Source organism: Rhamphochromis sp. 'chilingali', assembly GCF_963969265.1.
Source record: "Rhamphochromis sp. 'chilingali' genome assembly, chromosome: 8".
In the NCBI taxonomy this organism is placed as follows: Eukaryota; Metazoa; Chordata; class Actinopteri; order Cichliformes; family Cichlidae; genus Rhamphochromis; species Rhamphochromis sp. 'chilingali'.
The window spans coordinates 18,932,237-18,948,065 of record NC_137935.1 but is presented as its reverse complement, the minus strand read 5'-3'; the positions used below and the strand labels follow the sequence as shown (position 1 = coordinate 18,948,065).

The following is a 15,829-nucleotide window of genomic DNA, read 5'->3' as shown; positions in this document are numbered from 1 at the left end:
CTTTCTCAGGTTCTTTTTCCTGTACCTGCATTGGCAAGAACCGTGCTTTCCAGTATTCAGATGGTTCATGTTTGTGCAGAACTGGCTTTATCTTCTATAACGAGCTGGATTTTAAAATATCTACTGCCGATAGTGAATTGGACTGTCAGCCTGAGGTCAGTTAAAACCATTAAGGTATTTGGTTTAATCTATGCATTTTTTTCCTCAATAATGCGTTTGTTGACTCAAAAAACTTACACTTCAACTTGACAGTGTGAAGTCTAAGGAGCTTGGAAAGAAAAGCGTCTGGACTTCTTTGAGTTGCTTGAAGACGTTTCACCTCTCATCCGAGAAGCTTCTTCTTCAGTTCTGAATGTTCTCAGATGAAAGGTGAAACGTCTTCAAGCAACTCAAAGAAGTCCAGACGCTTTTCTTTCCAAGCTCCTTAGACTACGATGACCTGGATGACTGAGAACCTTCAAAGACATATTGACAGTGTGAAATTTTCTAATTTTCTTTTTGTTCCTGCGCAACTCTGTAGACTCACCTGCAAAACACCATTCATGTGTCTAACGTTAAAAAGAGCTTTTCATGAATCACATGAAAAGCTTTCCACTTTTTAAACCAAAAAAAAAAAAAAAAAACCCAGTCAAGATTTGAAGTTTGACTCACTCCCTTTGCAATACGTTTTGCCTAGAAGACTATAGAAGACTATACTATGGTGTAAATGAAGGTTCAGTCACACATGATGCAACATATTGCAAAAACCTTGCGTGCCCTTTCGGAAGTCTGAGTTTTTGTTTGTTTCAGGTGAACAGACGATGTGCCACAGGAGAGGTGCGCTTGGCAGCATCCAGAGAGTGTGTGTCACCGTCCCTCCACTCCTGCAGTATCACCTGTGGACCACATGGAGGAACTCTGGATGCGGAGATGGGCATGTGAGTCACCTTATCACCTTTTTCCTTTACCAAATCATGTAAGCCGAGTCCGATTTACTGTTGCTCTGTAAAAACTACTAAAGCTACATCTAATAAAGAAGTGAATTAGGATTCTAGCTGGTATACAGCCTGATATGTTGCCTTTCTGTCTCTTGCCTTATCTGCACCCCAGCTGCCAGTGTGAGCGATACGTGTCTGCTGAGGAGCTTTGCAATACATCCTGCCTTTCCAGACTGCCTCAGCTCTCTGCTCAGCTTTCACCAGATGGACACCTGCTGCTCAGCATCAAAGAAAGCCATAGCATGGTCTGGGCAAAGGTGATGGAAGGTTAACATGGGCCACTGACAACTGTTGATCAGCTACACCTTGCAAGGATATCCAGCTATCCAATTCAATTATTTCTCTTATAATTAGTGATCAGTTACTCTAAATGTGTGCGGGAATGAGAGGAGGGATACTTGAAAAACAAGTACAAATACAACATTAGAACTGTACTGACGCAGCCAAGCGACTCCTCACACTGTAGGGTTTAGCTACATCAATTAGTAGGCAGAAAGCTTGGCACAGCATTTGACAAGGTTTCAGCATGATGTGAAAAAATGTTGCAACTGCAGATTTTGTGATATCATTGCATATGATGAAGTGACAGTGATAAATAGTGAAGTCTGCTCACCATCAAAGAAAAAGTATTTCGTTATTCCAAGTTATTCCAGCAAGAGGTTTTTTCATTTTCTGTGAGTTTCATCATATATACAGTGTTGTGCAAAAGTCTTGAGCCACCCCTCGTTTCTTTATATTTTGCCAGATTTGTGATTTTTAAAAGTTGGCTTGAGTTCTCCAGGTTTTCTGTTTTTCCAGGGTTTTATTTTAACATTGCCTTTTTATTTGTATCTTTAGGCACTTTGTTATTCGCAGGCTGTCACAAAATCACATATATTGTTTTCCTATTTCTTTGGTTGAAACTATGAAAGATCCCAACGATAACAGTTTAACAGGCATAAAACAGTAATTTTTGCACCCACATGCCAATTCCCAAGGAGTTATTGGCTGAAAACATGACATATGACAGCAGGGTATGCACTGTGTCCTTAAAAATGAGGAAACTGAACCAAGTGGATGACCAACAAAGAAGGGCTAAGCCTAACAACTTTCTGTAGCATATATGAAGTATCTTCAAGTCATTTCCTTTAGAAATAGGAAAAAATCCAACAAAGTTCTGACACAGGACCCGAGAAATGCATGTGGCACTTCAGTTGATCCATGTGCTGTTCACCGAAGTCTCATGAGACATGGTCTCAGCAGAAGGGTGTCTGTCAAGAAACCATAGTCAAAGAAGGGAACGGCAAGAAAAAGCACATGCCAAACTGTACAAGAACTGGAGCTGTCGTCAAATATTTGTCAAACTGTATAAAGCAGGTCCCATATGTTGGAGGCTGTGTCATGGTTTGGGACTGCATTACAGCCTGTGCTCTTGGAATCTTGTCAAAATTGATGGAACCATGCAGAAAAGTACTGTCACATTTTGATCCACCATGCAGTACCACCTGGAAAGTGTGTGTTTGGCAGCGGCTTCACTTTTCAGCATGACAATGATCCCAAACACACTGCCAATGCAGTAAAAGCATAACAGGTAAAGCGGATGGAAAACCACACAATGGCACAGTGTCGTTCCTTCCCAGAGCTTGGACCTCAACATTACTGAGGCAGTGTGGGACAATTTTGACAGAGAAAAGAACAAAAGACATTCAAAGACACGCTTTGAATGTCCTTCAAGAAGCCTGGAGAACAACTCTTAATAAGAGGAAATCTTGCCGAAGAGAGTTCAGGTTCTAAAATAATAAAGGTGGCCATGCCAAACATTAACTTAAGTTCATTAGAATTCTACAAACTGCGTTTTTGCCTTAAATAATGTATATATAAGTTCCATCTACTGTAATGTAGTGTAGTGTAGTGGCAAGTGAAAGGTAGCTGGCTTTGTGGTTGGGTCAGGAAAAGCATAAAACTGTGCCAAATCAAGCAATTTGCAGAGCTACCCCACTTGCAACAAGGGTGCAGCCAAAAGCAGCTTTATACTGTATTTCCATTAATGTTTGTACATGTTTCACCCCCAACCAATCGCAGCAGATGGATGCTCCTGCCTGAACTGGAGGTTTCCTCCTGTTAAAAGGGAGTTTTTCCTTCCTGAATGATTGCTCATAGGGTGTTGTTTGATTGTTGAGGTTTTTCACGCTGTTATTGTAGGGTCTTTAACTTTCTTACCACTGAGGTGACTGATGTTATGATTTGGTGCCATGCATATAAAATTGAGTTGAATTGAAAATTTAATTGAATCTCTGCACCTATTTTCCTAATAAAACATAAAGAAATAAGGTGTCTCAAGACTTTTGCACAGTACTGTAAGTGTGCATGTTATTTGTCTAACAACAAAAATATATTTTTCTCAAGTTAAGGATATTTTTTTTATTATTGTGACCAAGGTGTAGCATGGCATTACTGTGAATGTGTATTGGAACACATACTTAACACTACATATAAATAAAAACTGACAAATATCAGCAACTGGAAAAACTATAGTTAAAATAGAAACACAGTATGGCACAATTGTTCCTTACATTATGTTTTCTCTCCAACATAATAGATACAAAATAACATGCGCTTTTCTAGTGTTGTAGTTTGTGTTATTTCCTTTTATTTTCAGAGAATAACAAATATTTTAGGACCAGATATCCATTTAAAGAATATTGGGAAAACACACTTGGTCCAGTTTGACTCTGAAGGAGTGTTTGGTTGGATTCCCACACAAAAAGATGTCATCAATCAGTTTCTGTCAGGTGATTAGAGCTGACATGTTGATTGATATATTTTCTTTTGCCATGCAATCCGTTTGTTTTCTGTATCTACCACCAATTAACTGTAAACATTTTGGCTTTAATTGGTTGACAAAACTGTGCAATCTGTGACACAATGCTATCTCTTCACTGAGCCAATAGAAGTCCTAAAAACAAGACCCAGAAATAGAAGAGACACAGCAGATCTGGCTGTCTTACCTCGAATCCCCAACCCCATTGCCTGTCTTTCCTCTGGTGACATGCTTATTTTTCATCTCACCATCAACCACACAGGTACAGCTGTTTTTACTTTTACCATGGTTTTATCACAGTGTGTGATTTTTTTTCTTTTTTTTTAAACCACTGTCCTCTTACTTCTAACTTTGAATTCTCTTAGACCGCCATCTCAGCCACTTTCCAGTTTATCAAAAAGACCACCTGTTTAACAGCAACCCCAGCTGGGACTTTGGTGCCTTTAGGCATCTACAGATACTCATGAAGCAAACAAACTTTAACTCCTCAAGGTAACATATAGGTAACAATCCTCACATAACTGTGGTCACACAGTATCGTCATCTCATGTTCTAATTTGTATTCCTCTTCGTCATCTTTCCATTGCCAGGTTTGCCCATGTTTTTTCTGAAACGGGGAAGTACGTGTTTGTTGACAGTGTTGTCCCACAGTGGAGTCTGGTAGTGGTAGTCAGTGAGGAGGGGACAGAGTGTGGCCCCAGGGCTGCTGTGTTTCAACCCATGACCCCAGCACAATTGGTCAAGCACGGGATTGTCAAGAAACACAAACTAAACCTTCTGCCCGACTGGGGAGTGATTGCTGGTGGGTATTTGTATTGCTGACTAACTGTTTACAGGGGTATTATTGTAATGAATTAGCTTTCACCATGACACAATGCTGACTGTGCGCAGGGATCCTTAGTCTGCTCTTGGTTGTGGTCGTAATTCTGACCACTACAGTACTAGTTTTGCGACCTAGCAAAGCAAAGCTTGTCTCCCAGTGGAGGATAAAGCCAAAGTGGCGCAGCCTCGGGGAGCCTTTCTGTCCGGTGGAGTGTGCATGCAGCAGAGAAAGGTATACTGGTGTGACAGCAGTGCTGACGTTGTGTTCTAAAAAATACATAAAACACTTTTAAACAAGTGAAAATAAACAAAATTCGAGTCTTTGTTTTTCAGCTTAGTGGTCCCAAACCAAGGTGATTTCCTTGGTAGTAGAGGTGTTGGAGAAGGAGCAGAAGCTGAGGAGCCTGCTATTTCAAAAGGAGGTAAGCCCCTTGTTTAATACTGTGCCAGTGCTTTTTGTTTTTTTTATCTATCTATGGGTTTTCAAGCAATTGCAATAAATGTGTAACTGTGATGGAGAGTAATTTTTTGGCCTAAACATGCTCTAATTTGTATTCAATTAAATATGGTATCACAGTATATAAAACTTAAGTCTGAAATGCATTTAAAGTTTACTTTTATGACTTACTGCAACTATGTTTTATCAAATTCACTAAAGAAATTTTCTGTACCTCTTGGACGACTTGGCCAATAACCAAAGACTAAAAGTTTTCCAGAAAACTTTCACTAAAACAAACTTTGGCAGCTCCCTTTCGTCGACTTTTCACTACATTTGCCTTGTTTCTTTCTAATCTCTGATAGTGGAGGTGACGGTAATGTTTCTCAGTTGACGCTTATTACATTATTCATGCAGCTTGATTGGGCGTTTAAATGCCAATTGGCCTAGCCATTATGAAACCATCACGCATGACCAGCTAGCAGTTAACAGCCTATTCCACATCTGATTGACGATAAAGAAAATAATGGCTTATATCATACTGTAATGGCTTGTGCTGTTACCACTAAAGAAAGCTAGACCGACTCCACTAAATTACTATGGAGCCAAACTGAGCTTATAATTTCAATGTGCGTTCATGCTTCACAAGATCATCTCCTCAGATCTTAAAGATGTCATGATGAGGCCCTTCTGTTATTTTTTCAAGCCATTTCAATCTTTCCCATTGTTGACATTTACTGGCCTTGTTTAGGAGGAGTGCCAGGGTGCTGTGATTTGGAGGAGTTTAATGTGAAGACTCTTTACGACAAGCTGGAGGATCAGAACCTCCATATAGCCTCACAGCTGGCCCGGCACCGCAAAGACATACAGGAGTTTTATAGAAACATCTGTCAACACACTGAATCATTCAAGGTGAGTTTTAATATTGTAATAAATAATGCATGGAATAATCCAGTAAAGCTGTTGGATAAATTATCTTGCCACCACAGTTCATGTTTAGTACAAAACCTAAAAGACATCCATCAGGTGGGGATGCCTGTCGCCCTGAGGGTAGGGCAGGTCATATATTGATCGGTTGATTGATGTATTGCTTTACTGGTGGATTGGTCTCTGGTTGCTTCAGTCTGCATGCCAAAGCATCCTTGGACAAATAACTGACCCCAAGTCATTGCCAATTCATTCATCGAACAGTGAATGTTCGATAGGAAGCGCTTAGAAACAGGACAAAGGGGCGATGTAGTGGTTAGCACTGTTGGCTCACAGGGAGAAAGTACTGGGTTTAAATCCACCATCCGGTGTTAGGATGCCTGGGCCGTTGAGCCAGGGTTTTGAGTTTATATATTATTTATCATTTCTATGCTTTGGTTTCTTTGTTAGAGTCATGTCTTATGGTTTGACTCTGTGTAATCCTTAGTTGCTGTCTCCCCTGTCCGCTATATCCCCGTGTCCAGTCAGCGTCTGTGTCTGCCCTGGTCCCACGTCTCTGTTCCCTCTGTTGTAGTGCCTGCATGTGAGTCTGTGTCTTTTGTTCAGTCTGTGTTATGTGTTTCCTGTTTTACTTTGAAAGTCTCTGTCTTATCTCAGTGTGTTCAGTTTACGCTTCCTTGTCTCGTCAGTTCTGATTTCTCCCAGCTGTGCTCTCCTTCTGTGTCTCATTCCCCTCGTTACTTCCCAGTGTATTTAAACTCTGTGTTTCTCTTGGTCACTGTCGTGTCGTCCCTCATGCTGTGTGGATCTCCCTTTGTCTCACTGTGAGTTTTGTTTATGAGTTTCCAGTTTAGTTTGCTTTTTTAATGACTTTCCCCTGCCAGCAAATAAAGCTGAGTTTTTTGTGTTTAAACCTCATGCCTGAGTGCCTGCATTTTGGGTCCAACTCCTGCCTGCCACACAGCGACTCATGACATCTGGAGTTTCCATATTTTCCATGTTCTCTCCATATCTGTGTGGTTGTCTCCTCACACAGTTCAGAGAGTAGTTAAATAGTCTTTTCGTTCTACCATTAATAAAATAAAATAAAAAAAACAACTTTGCAGCTGGGACACTACAGCCTGCAGATGGCAAATACGTTTTTTTATTAATAAAATGATTAATAGCAAACTCCTTTTAAGAGGTGAAATCAAATTAACATCTGCAGTACATTTGAGCAATGTTTACAATGACTACTCTTATAGGATCCTTTACACCTGGAATGTCAAACTAATTTTATATTCTGGCCCTTACACTTCATACCCATGCTCTAGGCAACCATGTTTGCTGGGAGTCTGGCTGTGTCCCATTTTATCCTCTAGCATGTGAGACCCCCTTACACTGATTAATGGTGCCTCATTGCATTGCTGCTCTCACTGATACCCCAACTACTTTTTATTATTTGTTTACCATCAAACCAGCACCTCAAAGAGAAGCGGTTTGAATCCAAGAAGTGCTCCTTCTCATAAACAGTTGAAGTCATTTATTTAAAGTTTCAGTTAATGTTTTTTGTTGTTGTTTTGTTTTGTTTATTAATGATGAGTAAATCACTTACCACACTTTATAGGTCAGTTATGAACCATTAATAAGAACAACTTATGGACTTGCTTGTCCATACATAACACATACATAATAATGCAATCTTGTTCCCCTCAAGGAAACAGAATAAAAATTCTTTATCCTTCTTTCAGAATGCCTTGGAGAATATGGATCATAAAAAAATGAGCCTCCTTAAAGAGATATTAGTTCATAAAACAATGAAGGATGAACCATCAGGCAGCAGTGTGGGGGAGAGACATACACAAGGTAAAAATAAATGATGATGATCATGAGGATGAGAGTAATGTCTTCTACTGAAGATGAATGACCGTCTCTAATAATAAGATAGATCATTAAAGGGATATTTAGTCAGTCTGGGAAATGTGAATTCTTCATTTCTTGTTGAGAACCACATGCACGCATCATAGCTGTAAAGTTACAGACAATTACTTTAGCTTAGCATAAAACACCAAAGTGTAAAGATGATAATATGTGGTTTGTGTTGTGTTTTGTGGACCATCACACAGAAGCATGCTGGCTGTTTCTTGTTGTGCATTAAGAGAAATGGAAATTTATGTCACAATTTAATTTTTTTTTTGTATGTAACTGAACATCTCCATCATTCAAGTTGAGGCCTGCATGTCATTGCTGGGAGCTCTGGTCAGGTCAGTGGAAACTCTCTTATGCAGGCTGACAGGAGACGCTTGGCAGAACCAGGATTTGTCTGGTCCCCTGTACTGTCACACAGGTCATCACGATACCAGAGAGTGTGAGGCGCAAGCTGGATACATGCAACCCAATGACACTAACATGTGTTTGATGCAGGTACTGCAGTGGCATTCTCTCTGTATTGTGTATTTATGATATAAAGTAGAGAGTAAATTCCTCACTCAATGATCCACAGTTTTCCTCAGTGAATGTGACCAAAGCAGGAGCTCTTCCACACGAGCCCGGTAAGGAATAAATCACTACTTTGTATGCATGTACAATAATATCAGAATATTACACTGATCAGGCATAATATTATGAACACCAAGAGGTGAAGCGATTATTTCTCTTTATCATGTCACCTGTTAGTGGGTGGGATATGGGAGCAAATGAACATTTTGTTGATGTGTTTGAAGCAGGAAAATGGGCAGGCAAAAGGATTTGAGCAAGTCTGTCAAGTGTCAGATTGTGATGGCTAGACGAATGCGTTCTCTGGAGCATCTCCAAAACTGCAGATCTTGTGGGGGAAGGAAGGAACTGTGGTGAACCAGTGACAAGGTCATGGGCAGCCAAGGCTCGCTGATGCACAAGGGGAGGGAAGGCTGGCCCATGTTATCACAAAAGAGATTAGCTACTGTAGCTCAGATTGTCAAGATAGTTTATGCTGACAGAAGGGTGTCAGACTACACAGGCGTCGCAGTTTGTTTTGTGTGGGGCTGCACAGTTGCAGACCAGTCAGGGTACCCATGCCTCTGTCACTACTGAAAGCTCCAACGATGGGCACGCGAGTATCAGAACTGGACCACGATCAATGGAAGAAGGTGGCCTGGTCTGATTAATCATATTTTCTTTAACATGATGGCCGCGTATATGTGCATCACTTACCAGGGGAACACCTGGCAGCAGGATGCACTATGGGAGGCAAGTCAACAGCGGCATCAAGCATCTTTGGGTTGTGTTGGACAAACAACTTACAGGACATAACAGATGTGTTACTAACATCTGATCCAGATACCAGGTGTCCATAATCCTATGCCTGGTCAGTTTATAGTGTGTTCTGCTAATGTTATTTCTCTGTGTCCTAGACCATATACAGAGCACAGCGCCTTCTTTAAGTGATCATGACCTGTCCAAGCTTATCATGATATCACCTCTATTCAAGACCCTGCAGGAGATCCAACAATCTTTACAAAATCTCACCATGGATGAGTCAAAACAATATTTTAGCAATGGTACAGAAACATTATAACGAGATCTCTAAAACACACATAATATTTGATCAATGTAACATATACCAAGTTCTAAAATTATCTCTTTTTTTCCCCTTTTTAGGAGTTGCAGATAATTCTGCAAAGGGGAATTATGATGGGCAGCTCATCCCGACTGCACTGGACAACCTCTCCCCACAGGACTCTGCCATTTTTTTGTTTGGTTGTCAGGTGATGCAATTGCTTGAAAACTGCCCCATGTTCCCCAGTGCTCTTCTCCTGCTGGCCAAGTCGATTCCATTCGCTCCATCTTCCTCTAATGGGGGTCTACTGTCACACTGCTCCAGGGACTTTTATTTTGATGCGACCAATCAAATCCTGTATCTGTCAGAGGCAAAGCTTCAGCACGTGGGACATTTCATCTCTGTCATCCTGCAGTCAATGGCCCACATAGCATCTGGTAATCAGAGAAAAACCAATAGAAGACAGTTCTGAAGGACAGTCTCGTGTCCTCGTTTGGCAACTGTCATATAGTACAGAGTAATATCCCTGGCAATTAACTTTGAAAGCACAAAGTATGTAATCTTCTTTAAAAACACTGATATATAGATTTGTATATGTATTTTTTAATCCAGGATCCAAAGCCCAGAGCTTTATGCAAGCACTCCATGAGGCCATTTCAGCTCTAAGCCTTCAGTTGTTCAATGTTTCTTTCAAATGGAGCACAGCAGAGGTGTGTAAGTGCTCTTTAAACCTCACTCATCATTCTCATAGTATAAAAATGGAGGCAGATAACATTTTATGCCTTCTTTTAACAGTCCAATTTTGATGCTTTGAAGGGGCGGAATAACACATTAGTTGAGGAATTTCTCAACATTAGAGTTCCCACTGAAGCCCGCTTCACTGAGCACCTATTAGCTAGCAGGTTGGTGAGACAGATAACGATTACAGCAGAATAAATGAGGTTTGTCATTTCAGCAAAATATTTATATTACAATATGTAATATTTCTCCCTTTTTGCCAATTCAGACTCACGAAATACAAATTTTTCCAGCTGGAGCAGCTCATTTCTGAACTCAAACATACTCCAGCTCAGACCACAGACAAAGGTATGACAACTATTGATTGTAATAGTAATTCAAAAAGAATTACTATTACATAAAATACTCAAAGGATTTTCACGGTGCATTTATTGCTGTATGTGATGGACCGAGTTGAAAAAACAGGAGGAGTCCCAGGAATTATTAGAAAAATATAGTTTCCATTTATTTAACCCCCAAAAATTATATTTACAAGACTAATAAATGTTGAGCTCATAAAAGAGGTCAAAGAAACAAAACTGAACTCAGGCAAAGACTGCAAACTTAACAAACCAAATGACTGCCCAAACATACATAATTGACCTAAACATGAAATTACATACAAGGGTATATATAATGGCTGATCAGACCATTGTGACACATGAGGGGTAACAAACAAACACAATCATAAATCACAAACGATGCAGTACAATCTAGTTTGTTAATAAACTAAACACCAAAGAAGAAAATCAAAAACCCCATTAAACCCTAAACTCAAATATTTAATTAAATACAAATACTTTGTTTTTAAAGTAAAGAAAACACACATTCCCCCCTTCAGCAGGAAGTGGTGGTGTGGTCCAATTATCTTCCTTCATATTTAATGGTTTCAAACCCTGGCTACCATCTTTTGTCCAGCAACTCCCAGGGATGATGGCAGGTAAGAAATAAAAAGACAAAAGTTAGTCAGAAAGCAAAGAAATGAAGAAGTATGAATACATAAGTAAACTAAATGTGCGCGCTTACAAATAGAACAAATGTATCCAAACCAATCAATAAAGTTATTGGTAGTGATGGGCAGATGAAGCTTCATGAAGCACTGAAGCTTTTCATCCAATTGGTTCACCCCAGCACAAAGCTTCTTGAAGCTTCATTTGCTCTAGTAGGACACCTACTGGACGTAAAAATATTAGTTGGCATGAATTTGAAGAGTGTGGCCTTTTGCACACAGCCTGTAAATGTCAACAACAAAAGGAGTGTGTAAAACATGTATATTGTAGTGATGGCAGTATACTGTGTATATTTATACTGGCAGTATGGAAAATGATTATTTGGAAATGCTTAAAATGGAAATGATCATATACTGTGAGGTGAGGTGTGGTTGGGTGTGGACAGTGGTTGTGCTCTTTAACGTTGAGGTATGGACAGCTACACACTGAGGCCTCAGTCCTGCCCATATTTTATTCAGTAAAAACTAAATATTCACTGCTTTTATAACCTTTAGTGGGGAGAACATAGCTAGGATTTAATGATTTAACAAATCTTTTGAATCCTTTGTCCTCCACAATGCTAAATGGCTGGGAGTCCTCAATCACCATGCTAACCAGGTCTTCATCTATTTGAGATTGTTCTCCTGAGGAAAGACAATAAAGACAAAGCACAAATATAAATATCACACACGTAACTTATTACAGCTGTATAATATTGTTATATCATTTAGTAACATTACTGCATGCTATTATTATCATGGCATTTGATGGCTCACCTGGTCTTGCTCCACAATCGCTGTTCCCCTTATTCTCATGCAAAGCTCTGTAGTGCCTAAGCATGGATGAGGTGTTGTTGTCATATCCCAGCTCCCTGGCACATAGCAAACACTTCACCTTGTACAAAAGTAAAGACAGCTTAACATAAATTGTATTGCACCATCAGTGTTATGAAAATACATCTTCTGTAGAAATTTACATACCTTGTTGGGAGGAATAAAATCAAAATGTTCCCACACAGGGGAGGACATCCTCCTCTTCTTAGCTGGCTCCATTCTCTCCTGACTTTCTCTCCTCACTCTCATAAACCTCCAAACGGTCTCCAAACTCTCACTAACCGCAACTCTCCATCAAACACCCACATTTTTGAATGAAGTCTGAGGGGTTTATATCGCTGTCATATCTCGCGGCAAAGTTCGAACCGCTTCATGAACCAGTCACGTGGTACAGCCGGGCAGCGAGGCTTCGGACGTCATCATTTTCAGCTCCTCCCATAAATGAAGCAAGCCTCGATACGCGCATCGCGGAAACGCCCCCTCAATTACTCGACACACGCTTCGAAGCCTCGATACAGAACGTCACATCACTAGTTATCGGCAACTAAAATGTATTACTATGTTCAAATGAAGAATGAAAATACTAAAGTTACCGACTTTAGAGTGTGGCCACGGGTTTGGCCATCACACTGTAAAACAATAAATATCACATTAAGGGGTCTTTGCAAAGTTACTATCTAAAAGTAAAGGGAAAATAGACCTTCACCAGCTTCATAAATAAAATAGTTCATATGCTAAAGGTTGCAAAATTAATTTATTTAAAAAAACAGTTGTGGCATTTGTTGTCAGTATAGGAAAATGTATAAGGAGCTGCGAACAAAACATCATCATGTGTTGATCAGCTGAAATTCTGTGGACATTTGTTGCAGTCTTGTACTATTTTCTTATGCATGGACTGATTTGATGATTTAAACTTCTGCTTTTGACCATGAAGCCTCAGTGACATCAGCAAGCGGTCTTGCGAAACAATGACCATAATAATATTCCAGCCCTAAAAGTTGATGAACAAGCCCATCTGTGATTTCATGCAGATGTTGTTCATTTCATTTTTGCCACTTAAAACATAAAACATCATTAAAGTATCATATGAAGTCTTGGAGAGATTTTCTGTTTTGTTTTTGTTTTGTTTTTACGCTGTTAAGCACCTAAAAGACTTTTGTTTCAGTGTCCTGGTGCACAGAGTTCAAGGTTTCCATAAAACCATGATATTGAGGGCTGAAGTGCATTGGGTGGTTTTTGTGCTTCATATATTCACATATTGTTTGGTGTTTCTTTTGTTGTATTTTCCATTCTACAAATCCCAGACACAAACTTTTATTCTTTTTTTTCAGGTTTACCACCAAAGGGGACACCAGTGCAGGTAAAAATATAAAAAATGAAACAGAATTTTAATTTAAGTGAACCGTCAACCATTATTTCTCTTCCAGATGTCATGTATAGAGGAAGAAATTGATCGCATGAATGAGTCGTTCTTGCTGCTGAGCACGCAACTACAGAAGAGAGCTAATGTGAGCACATGGCTAAAGGAAAGAGAGAACAGCGCTGGAAACCATTCTGCAGTAATTAGCTGGAACATTATACACTGCACATATAATTACATAATCCAAAACATGAATCTCTGTGTTAATTTAATTGTGTTGTGAAGGGCTTTTAAATGATGTCTTTGTGTTTGGATTTCATCCAAGTTTCACTTCAGCGTTGTGAAATGATCTCGTTTGATTTTGCCAGTATCTGCTATTACTGCATTTCATACATATAAATGGCACATTGCAGTGATTGAATGGTGATAACTCGTTTTAATCTACGATATTCATGATGATGTTCAGCCTTGACTTAAAAGAGAAATGCGTAAATCAGTATGCATGAACGTGATCTGTGTCTGAATTTGCATTATTGCTCGAGACTATGTGCATGAACTCAGTCATATCTTTACGGCACATCATTTACAATACATGCTCTGTGATCTATTCTTCTGCAGAGGGCAACTCCAACAGACATGCCAAGCCTGAGTCGTAATGGAACAATCCTGCTGGAACTGAAGAGACGCTATGTATTACAGCGCCTCAATGAGCTCCAAATCACATTAGGCCAGATCACACGATGCCAGCAGCATGACAGCAAGTCGAAAGATGGGACAAGAGGCTGCACACAAACAGACAGCAGCACTACACAGCAGGGAGAAAGTGAGAATTATGGAAGTACAGATGGCTTGAGCCCCAACGATGGCCAGCGGCGGGACAGTATTTCAGCTAGCCACAGTCACAGCCAACAAGCCGAAGAGAGCAGAGGTCTTGATAGCTATAAACTGGAGAGTCATATTTCTGACCAGAAGAGTAACACTGTCCAAAGCAACAACCCTGACACATTATTGGGCTGCCAGATGCCAGGCACTCAAGATCTTAATGTTCCAGGAGAGCAAGAGCTAAAAAGGCAGCCTGCAATAGAAAATACAACAAGCTAAACAGATACTGATGACATTTGAGTGCACAACAATCTGAATGTGGACAAATGATCAAGGTTTTTTCCTTTTTTGTGCTCCTTCATGTTAGACCTCGAGTGGCTATTTCTGTACAATATTGTTGTTTTATTCGAGTAACGATACAAGTGACCTCTGTCTTCATTTTGGTGCACTTCGTAAAAACAATTCATCGTAGTTCCTTTCAATTATGTGTGGATCCAGACAAAAGTAATTTGCAGCTGCAAGGAGTGGCAGTCTGTCAGCTTGTCCAAAGAATTTCTTAGTCAGGAGTTAATACTGGTCTCTAAAACAGATTGTGCTCATTATCATATTCTAGTTAAGACAATAAAGCTCAGCTGATTTAACACAAGGTGACACCGGTGCTTCTGTTCTACTTCCTGATCACAGCAGCTTCTCCGCCGTGTCGAGGTGACAACCCGCGTGTTTTTCATGAATATGTAATATTAAACTACAATAACTCTTCTCTCTCTTGCACACTTACAGGTTCTGAACTTTATGCCCCGAGCTGTCGTTCTAGTGAGATTTCTCTGTAACCAGCAGATTAACCGAGTGGAACTAAACGTAGCTGCACAATTCGAAAGGCACCGATTTGATTTTGCTCCAAAAAGAGAAGTCTATGTTGCACAACTGCTGTCTTCTTCTGGTTCAATGATTTATTTGACGCATAGCGTTCTGGGTCTTATAATAGAAAGTCAGTATTCCTACAGGGGGCTGTGAGCCAAATCAGAAGGTCAGATGGAACAAGTCTTCACTTACTATCAGTGTTAGCTTAGAGGTCTGTGCCAAGTCCCCCTGGTTGAATCTGGCATTGCCCTGTGGCTCTGTGTATGTGTGTGTACACATGTGAGGTGTAGTTCAGTGACTCAATGACATTTCATGCCTTATCAATTAGATTGGCTCTGGTGCCACTGATTTTGCATTTGTGTCTAGAGTACCTCGCAGTGGGACATGGCAACATAAAACAACTTACTGGGCAGCTCTGAGTGTGTAAATCTTTGTGGTTATTTACTACATTAGGCTTGCTCTAGTTGGTTAGATGAAAACATGGGTTATTTTTAGGATGAATGGCTTTGTGTGATGATTGTGTAAGTATCTGTGTGCCCATATGCATAGAGTAATGTGTCTGATCTCAAAATTGTTATTTTATCCCATCTTCCCACAACGATTTGGTAAAAAACTACCAAAATGCACACAAATTTATGCAACTTGGATTTTTTTCCTTTTAGTTTTGTATTTTTCTAGAAAATCCAATACATTCTGCAAAAAAGAACA

General features: G+C 39.9%; 1 protein-coding gene and 1 long non-coding RNA gene across 2 annotated transcripts in view; one reads left to right on the top strand and one right to left on the bottom strand.

Moving 5' to 3' along the window:
• The window catches only part of LOC308401180 (uncharacterized protein), a 48,239-nt gene extending 33,455 nt beyond the window's left edge, over positions 1-14,784 (top strand). The window contains exons 54-74 of the mRNA XM_080889302.1: positions 10-155; positions 790-917; positions 1,090-1,234; positions 3,616-3,748; positions 3,908-4,039; positions 4,143-4,269; positions 4,368-4,579; positions 4,669-4,831; positions 4,933-5,021; positions 5,787-5,947; positions 7,693-7,807; positions 8,169-8,365; positions 8,445-8,493; positions 9,334-9,480; positions 9,581-9,916; positions 10,092-10,189; positions 10,275-10,381; positions 10,486-10,565; positions 13,410-13,438; positions 13,506-13,637; positions 14,057-14,784. Of these exons, the coding sequence (XP_080745428.1) occupies positions 10-155; positions 790-917; positions 1,090-1,234; positions 3,616-3,748; positions 3,908-4,039; positions 4,143-4,269; positions 4,368-4,579; positions 4,669-4,831; positions 4,933-5,021; positions 5,787-5,947; positions 7,693-7,807; positions 8,169-8,365; positions 8,445-8,493; positions 9,334-9,480; positions 9,581-9,916; positions 10,092-10,189; positions 10,275-10,381; positions 10,486-10,565; positions 13,410-13,438; positions 13,506-13,637; positions 14,057-14,539 (3,209 nt within the window). The 3' untranslated portion in view covers positions 14,540-14,784. The remainder of the gene's footprint in view (positions 1-9; positions 156-789; positions 918-1,089; positions 1,235-3,615; positions 3,749-3,907; positions 4,040-4,142; positions 4,270-4,367; positions 4,580-4,668; positions 4,832-4,932; positions 5,022-5,786; positions 5,948-7,692; positions 7,808-8,168; positions 8,366-8,444; positions 8,494-9,333; positions 9,481-9,580; positions 9,917-10,091; positions 10,190-10,274; positions 10,382-10,485; positions 10,566-13,409; positions 13,439-13,505; positions 13,638-14,056) is intronic.
• Positions 10,673-12,796, bottom strand: LOC308401747. The gene is made up of 3 exons (XR_013972599.1): positions 12,226-12,796; positions 12,022-12,139; positions 10,673-11,889 (listed from the first exon to the last, which is right to left on the bottom strand). It is a non-coding gene; the product is annotated as an uncharacterized lncRNA (long non-coding RNA).
• Positions 14,785-15,829: the final 1,045 nt, after the last annotated feature.